Source organism: Oxyura jamaicensis, chromosome 28 (assembly GCF_011077185.1).
Source record: "Oxyura jamaicensis isolate SHBP4307 breed ruddy duck chromosome 28, BPBGC_Ojam_1.0, whole genome shotgun sequence".
Classification (NCBI taxonomy): Eukaryota; Metazoa; Chordata; class Aves; order Anseriformes; family Anatidae; genus Oxyura; species Oxyura jamaicensis.
Genome location: NC_048920.1, coordinates 1,374,036 through 1,381,844, shown reverse-complemented (window position 1 = coordinate 1,381,844; position 7,809 = coordinate 1,374,036). Strand labels below are relative to the sequence as shown.

Genomic DNA, 7,809 nt, shown 5'->3' with positions numbered 1-7,809 from the left:
GCCCCCCCCCCCCCCCTCCCCGCGCCGCCCGGGAACCTCCCAGCAGCCCCCGCGCTCCTCCCCCCCCCCCCGCCCCCTCCCCTCCGCCTCTGGCGGCTCCCGCACACTGCGCCTGCGCACCACGCTCCCGACCGCATGTGTGTGGAGTACGCGCGGTGCGCATGCGCACCAAGAGCCTCCGTGCTCTTTTTCGCTCCGCGCTGTTTCTGCTTGTGGGGGGCGGGTGCGATTTTTTTCGCTCCTCCCCCCTTCGTCCGCCGCGTTGACTCATGCGCACTGAGAGGGCCGAGCCAGGGCGTACGGTGGCCGGGGCGGGTCAGGCGCCTCAGCGCGCTGCTCTTTGTCAGGCGGAGGTGGGCGGAGGGGGGATCCGGGGGGGATCGGGGGGAACCGGGGGGAGCCGGGCTCTGCTGAGCGCCCGCGGTCTCCACCAGCACCTGAGGCCGGGCTCTGGGCCCTCTCCGGGGCTAGGCTGGGCCCATCGTGACCGACCGGGCCTGCTGAGGGAGTGCGCGGGGCCGGGGCGGGCGGTGGTAGCAGCCCAAGAGTGGGTGTTGGTAGCCCCCGGGGGTGCAGGGCCGGCTGACAGGGCTGAGAGCCGGGCCCTGGTCACGTTCCCATCCGCAGCCGAGCTGCAGCGACCTCCCTGCCCCAGTCCTGGGCCTCTGCGGGTCCCCCTTAATTTTTTTCTTTTGTTTCTACACGTTAAAAATTCACCTTTTTATAGTATTTTTTTTCGGTTTCGAGCTCTGCATCGTGTTTTGGGAAAGAGCAAGGCGCCGTCCGTGTGCTGTCCTAACCTCACAAGGTCTCGCAGCAGAGCTAATTGTGGGCCTTCCTCCTGACAGGACGAAGGAGCAGGTTGGAGTTTCCTCCGTTCGAGTACAATGGGATCCAAGCAGATTGCGCAGGAAACGTTTGATGATGCCGTGCAGGAAAACATCACGGAATTTGAAATGGATCCGGAGGAGGCTGTGAGAGAGGCTGTGCAGCAGTTTGAGTCCCAAGGTATTGCAGATTAATTCCGCTTTTGCAATTAGGTTATTACAGGTTGAGGTTTTTCAAAATTCCGGAGAACCAATCTGCAGATTGATCATTCGGTATTGAAATAAGGCCTATGTAAAGTGGGATGTAGATACTATTACTGCTAACCTAGTTTTATGGAGTAATTATGACTGAGAAACTGCTTTAAGTGAAACTGCAAGGTGTGGTTTAGTGAATGAAATTGAACTTTTTTTTCCCCAGCTGAGATTTAGTCAGAATTATTTCCCTGTTGCAGGATGTACCTGAGTTAACCAGAGCTTTGGCAGCCTTTCGGCATCTTTGCGCGTTGATCCATGCTTTACAACAAGCCTATTTTTGTTCGCTGTAGTTAACAAATTTTGCTTAAGCTCTTGTAACTAATATGAATCTCGTTTCTGTTTTTTCCTTTTAGGTGTTGATCTAAGCAATATTGTGAAAGCTGTGCGGCAGCCTGCCTCTGAAAATGGTCAAAAGCAAAAGCATGAAATCTTGCTGGTAGGACTATATTTGTGTTGTCTTCTAAAGGTCAGAGTTAACTAAGAGTTCGAGTATTAGACTAAGAATCATGAGACACACTGCCCCTGCCCCATTTCTTTGTGAGTTCTTAAACAAGTGGTTAATCCCACATGATCTCAGAGCTAGCGTCAAAGAGCTGGCTTGTACTTTTTGGTAGCATTGTCTTTGTAAGTGCAAAATACCAATAGTTATTGGCTAGGAAAGGGAGAGACAGTCTTTTACAACTCAGAAGCAGATTCTGCTGTTGTCAGGTGTAGTCAAAGCACAGAAGAACTTTAATGAAGGAAATAGGAGTAACAAGTAGGAGCTGTTAGCTAGTTCTTTGGAGGACTCAATGCAGTCACGCACCAGTCAGGTTATAAAACTACTTGTGCGTGCCCTTGGCCCCTGTGAAATGTGCTAGTGGGATCCAGTTCCCTTGCTGCAGGTCAGACTGACCTTCAGGGATGTTGTGACACTGATGCATGAAGACAAAATGTTGCTCTAAGAAATGTCTGCTTCTTAGCTAGTTCAAATTCATTTGAAATTTAAAAGCAGGACATAAATAAACAAATTTAACCAACTCTAACGAGCTGTTACTGTTCCTTCACAGTTCAGATTGAAAAGTAACTCTTGTTCTCTCTCTTTTTTCTTTTCTTTTTTTTTCTTTTAGACTCTAGATTCCCTTGGGAGGTGTGTTGCTGACTCTGATCTCGATGAGATGGCCGAGCAGCTAGTGGTCTTCGCTGACCAGTGCAAAGAGCAGCTGGCTTTCCGCTACCTGGCTGGGCAGAATGGTGCCTATTCTGTGGTATTCTCTGCCTGCCAGTTGGCTTCAGGAGACAGAAATTTAATGCTGAAAGCCTTTTGTACTCTGTCTGCCATCTTGGATGGGCAGCCAGACCTGCTTGACGCTGCTGGTCAGGATCTACTGCTACAAACTCTGAAAGAATATCGAGAGGATGCTGACATGACTCTGGCTGGGATCCGATGCATTCGGCACGCCTGTCTGAAACACGAGCAGAACCGCCAGGACTTTGTGAAGGGCGGGGTGCTGCCGCTCCTCACCGGAGCCATAGTGCAGCACGGAGACAGCGCTGATGTCGTCCGAACGGCCTCCTCGGCGCTCAGGATCATGACGTTTGACGACGACATCCGTGTGCCCTTTGGTCATGCTCATGATCATGCCAAAATGATCGTGTTGGAAAACGATGGATTGAGGGTCCTCATTGAGGCTGCGAAAGGTACAATTAACCCCCTGGCTGTTGATCTTAATTTTGAATCGTCTGTGCTTTTTTATCTCAAACCCGTGCTTGGCCGTAACTTGAAGTTCCCCAGAGATGGTTTGGAAATTTGCTGCTAACGTGATTTAATTCCTTTGATGAAGTGTGCCCCAAGAGAGAGATACAATGACTGCTCCAGAGCTAGCAGCAGCACCAAGGTGACAGTTATCAGAGCTATCTGTCAGTCTGTTTAGGAAGGATTTTACAGCCCAGTGCAGGTTTACAGACACATTATCCCTGCTGAGGTGCTGCATTTCTGCCGGGGAAAGGTATTCTCTCTCAGTCTAGCTACAGAATGAACAGAATGTCATCAGTGGTGATCTGTTTTAATTATAAAGGGGAAGTCGCTGTTTCCTGGGGTGGTGTGGCTTTTGAGTTTTTAATGAAGCAAACGAAAACACCTTGATTCTGCTAGCAGCTCTGCTTGCTCCTACTTACTCCATTCATCATCTCTCCTCCACAGCATTCACAGATAACTCCGGTGTTCTCAGTGAACTGTGTGCCACCCTTTCTCGCCTCTCTGTCAGGAATGAATTCTGTCAAGAAATTGTGGACCTCGGGGGCTTAAATTTCATGGTGTCTCTCCTGGCTGACAGCATCGACCATCCAGTGAGTGATGGAACGTGTACTTGGGGGAGAGGGGATAATGCAGCAGGTTGTGATAGTTTTTATTTATTTATTTTTTAATCCTAGCTGTGAGTAGACCTTAGAATTAATGCATTATTTTAGGTGCACTTAGTGCTGAAACCCAGCCATTGACCCCGTTTACCTCCCTGTTTGAAGCCTTATATGCAGAACTAGATTACATGTGCTCGGTCAGATAAGAACGAAGTGATTGTGCCCCATGCTCATGGCCATTTCCTCTGTCCTCCCTGGTCCACAAGCAGAGCTCTGCTTGCTCCCAGAACAGCTGAGCTGCTGGTTTTCCACCATTCTAGCTAGAAGAGGTTCCAGAGGGTTGATGTTTTATTCTTTAAACTTTGAAAACCTCTGCCAACCAACAGGTTCCTTATTATTCTGTCTAGCAAGAAGGTGTACCTGACACGTGAGTGGCTGAGAATACTTTTGCTGGGAATTACAGCTGTTTGAGTGGAGTTGCTGGGGGATGCTCTGGATGGCTTCCAAAAGCCTGGGAAACTTCTTATTCTGCTTTCTAAGCTGTTTTTGTCTTGCTGAACACAGGATGTGGTGAAGCAGGTGCTGAGCGCCATCCGAGCGGTTGCAGGTAACGACGACGTGAAAGATGCCATAGTGAGCGCTGGTGGAACCGACCTCATTGTGCTCGCTATAAGCCATCACCTTGCCAACCCTCAGGTATGCAGCTACTGGGTTGATGATGATGTCCCCCGGTGGCTGGGAAGGGAGGGCTTCGGGCTGCATGATGTAGCAGCCTTATCTCACGTTGTGGAGGGGAACGGCCCACAGCTGCGTTCTTATTCTTGATAAACAGCTTGTGCTGAGGGCAGATATATTCTAAGCGCGTTTGTTAAATGATGGCATTTAACAAAATTGTTTTCATAACCTGAACAATGTACTAAACCCTTAACCACTGTCCATCAAGTGGATGTTAAGTGCATGCTTTGGCAAATATTTCTGTAAATGTAAAGGTATGCCCACCTTACTGCATCACATCTTTTTCCTTGTCCTGAATAAGGGAATAATGGATGAATTGTTTTACGCCTTTGGGACTGCAGATCAGATTTCAGCCACTATTGAAATTATTTAAAATATTTTTTAAGTGACCATATGAAACTTAATTCACATGCCAGAGAAGCAAGATGTTTCAGTGGAAGAAACTAAAAATTATTCATTAAAAAAATCCCCCAAACAGGAAAACAGAACTCCAATGACTTAGTTTTATTTAAACAACATCTTCAGCAATTGAGTTCCTCTTCCTCTTTGTCTTGTAGATCTGTGAGCAAGGTTGTGCAGCGCTGTGCATGTTGGCTTTGCGCAAACCTGAGAACTGTAATGTCATCATGGAAGGCGGAGGGGCACTGGCAGCTCTTCAGGCTATGAAAGCACACCCACGAGAAGTGGCTGTCCAGGTATTTGCCTTAGAGCTCTTGATTATTCATTCAGGATTGGTGTTGGTTGTGTTCACTGCTTCGTTTGTCCTTCACTTGATGAACACTGAAAAGTTCCTCAAAAAAGCAGGGTGAGGATGGGCTCTTCCAGAGCCATCCTGTGCGACTGTGATGTGTCACAGGAGACACTGCCATCTTTTCTCCAGAGTTGAGTAAAATGCCTGGGCAAGCTTCTGATTTCTCATTTTGTGCTCTCCAGAATATTAAAATACCCTAGAAAATATTTTTGAGAGAGTAGCCTAAGTTACTGCAGCAAAGTGAAAGGAAAGGTGGATGGAAGAGCGTACATTGGGGTGGAAAGGTGGCTCTGCTGTAAAAAAAAAAAAAGCATCTGTCTTAGTCTTATTTAAAGAAGCACTTGGTATTGCCTGGGTGGCACATCATGGTGCCTGTTGGAACATCAATAAATCTTGGATGGAAACAGGAGGATTTGTTGTATAAACATCAGTGATAAATAACAGCCATGCTTTTGTCTATGCATTTATTCTCCCAGAAAATAGTTTGTTTCTACAGCATCTCACATTTGGTTGCCCAGAAAAGGTTCCTTAGCTGGAGCCAGATTGCTTTGTGTGTGCCAGCATCGCACTCGGATGGTATTTTTCTGTGGAAGATGCTAATACCTCTTGTTTTCCTCTCTCTTCAGAAACAGGCTTGCATGCTGATCCGCAACCTGGTCTCCCGGAGCCGGGACTTTTCTCAGCCCATCTTAGAGATGGGAGCTGAGAACCTCATAACAGAAGCTCGTGCAACGCACAGGGACTGTGACGATGTGGCCAAAGCTGCCCTGCGAGATCTTGGCTGCAAAGTGGAGCTCAGAGAGCTGTGGACAGGTCAGAAGGGAAGCCTCGCTCAGTGAATCGTCAGCCCGCTGAGCAATGGAGCTTCAGAGCCTCTGTGTACGTGAAGTCTAAGGGGGGGAGCGAAGCGGCATGGATTAACTTGCAGTTAAACTGACCTGGAATACCTGATGCAAATGCCTAGCTTGTGAGGCCGCAGTGAACTTTTTATTGGGAGCTACAGCTGAAATGGCTTTGTGCATTCCGAGGCTGCAAACCACCTCTGTAGTAATCATTCCTTGAATCATCTAATGCCTGAAGATGATCAGCTCCCGCTGTTATGTATGTTTCTTGTGTACGAGACAGGGCTGTCCCGTGTGCTTTGTTCTGTACAGTAAGAGCAAAGGTGGATCTCTCCTGCCAGGAGCCTGCTGTGTACCATGGCAGCTGGTTCTGGTTTGCTCCTCTGCTCTCTGCCGATGGAGGCCAGCAGCCTGATCTGGTAATGGGATGGGTGAGGAGGGATCCCACCATTTGTGAATGTGTTCTGTCCTGTTGTGCTGTTCTAACTTATTTTACTGCTGACCGTATTCTGTGTTGCTTCTTTGTTTGGGATTTTCAGCCAACGTAACGTTTTAAACGAAAGCACATAAGGATTCCTAGTGCTACGGCCAAAACCAACATGCCTTGTGATGTTGCCATTTGCTTCCAGGAGGAGAGGTCGTATTCTGCTCCAGTGAGATGAGCAAGTCGGGGGCTGGTAGTGGGGATGGTAATAGCAAAGGAGGGACAAACTGGCAGTGGTGCCACACAGCAGGAAGCTAGCACAAGGAGCCCGGGCTTTGGCTACCTCTTAGCAGAGCAGCATTTCCCTGAATCCACAAGGGCTGTTAGGATAATGAAGAGGCCGTGAGCATCGTGGTCTGAAAACAGCTGTGGACTTGGAGGCGAGACAGAGCTGAAACATCCAGAAAGCTGCTGAAGCCACAGCTAAAAGCTTCTGCTTGCTGCCAGCCAAGTGATTCCTGCTGCTGTGCTGCGTTGCCAGCTCTGCTCTGGGTGCTGATAAAACCTTCCTCCTGCTGATGCTGTACTTGAATGGATGTTTTCTAACGTGCTATTTTCTGTCAAACTGTTGATCCTATAAAACATTCAAAAAAAAAAAAGTGGGGGGGGGGGTGGTTGAAGGGTGGTTGGCTCTTCACAGAGCCTTTTAGGGACAGGAAAAGAAGAGTGGCAGAAATGCCTCAGTGAGTAAATCCTGCTGCAGCCCTGCACACATCAGCCGTGTGTGTGAGGAGGGGCTGCCTGGGTCTCCTCTGTTCCTGCTGTGCAAAAGCCTCGCTGTGTTGTTGCGCCTCTCTGCCCTCGTGGCCCAGCCGCCCCGCTGAAGGCGCCCCAGAGCTGCGAGAAGAGCTGATGAAGATCCCCTGAGCTTCCCCAAAGTGCTTGTGCAGGAGGATGAGACCGATCATTCTGGGGAACGCGCCTGACACAACCCTGCTCTTTTTGACTTCGGGAGGGGAGAGAAGCGGCGCAGCCCTTGGGGACGGGAACGGGGGGACGGGGCCAAGGCACCGCACTGCCCTGCAGGACCAGGGGTTGGGCAGGACACCCCGCCAGGCAGGACAGGGAGCGGCCGGGGGCCGTTCCGCACGCCCCAGGCCCCTCAAACCGCTTCCAGGCGCTGCGCGGCGCCCTGCGCGCTTTTTGCGCCGCCACCTGCGCGCGTTCTGCGCTGCGACCTGCGCTCCGCGCCCCGCCCCTCCGCCCGCACCCCAACGCAGCCCGCCTCCCATTGGCCTCCCGCCGCGCCCGTCACTCTTCTCTCGGCCGCTCGGCTCGCGCGGCACCTCAAGCCCTCGGCGCTGATTGGTCGTCCTGCTGGGAAGGCCCCGCCTCCTCCGAAGCCCTGCCGGGGGTGGGCGGGGGGAGGAGGCCTGGCGGCCGGGAGCAGAGCGCGGAGCGGAGCCGAGTCCCGGTGAGTGCGGGCCAGGATCGGCCCCCCACACACCCCCCACACACCCCCCCATACCCCGCTGCCGGGTCCCGGCCGAGCCCTGTCCGCCGGGCTCCGCGGCCTCGAGGCCAAAGCAGGGCCGGGAGGACGTCGGTTGGCTTTCGCCGCTTCTCTCCTCACGGGGA

At 51.1% G+C, this 7,809-nt stretch overlaps 2 protein-coding genes across 3 annotated transcripts in view; both read left to right on the top strand.

The window, feature by feature from the left end:
- The first annotated feature begins 216 nt into the window (after positions 1 to 216).
- Positions 217 to 6,668, top strand: ARMC6 (armadillo repeat containing 6). Its single transcript, XM_035348364.1, has 8 exons — positions 217 to 353; positions 849 to 1,008; positions 1,436 to 1,518; positions 2,192 to 2,762; positions 3,265 to 3,410; positions 3,984 to 4,115; positions 4,712 to 4,849; positions 5,532 to 6,668. The coding sequence occupies exons 1-8, from the start codon at positions 270 to 272 to the stop codon at positions 5,742 to 5,744; spliced, it is 1,527 nt and encodes a 508-aa protein (XP_035204255.1). The 5' UTR covers positions 217 to 269; the 3' UTR covers positions 5,745 to 6,668.
- Positions 6,669 to 7,498: 830 nt separating this feature from the next.
- The window catches only part of SLC25A42 (solute carrier family 25 member 42), a 20,904-nt gene continuing 20,593 nt past the window's right edge, over positions 7,499 to 7,809 (top strand). For both annotated transcript variants that reach the window (XM_035348282.1, XM_035348279.1), the window contains exon 1: positions 7,499 to 7,645. The gene's annotated coding sequence lies outside the window, so the exon portion shown is untranslated. The remainder of the gene's footprint in view (positions 7,646 to 7,809) is intronic.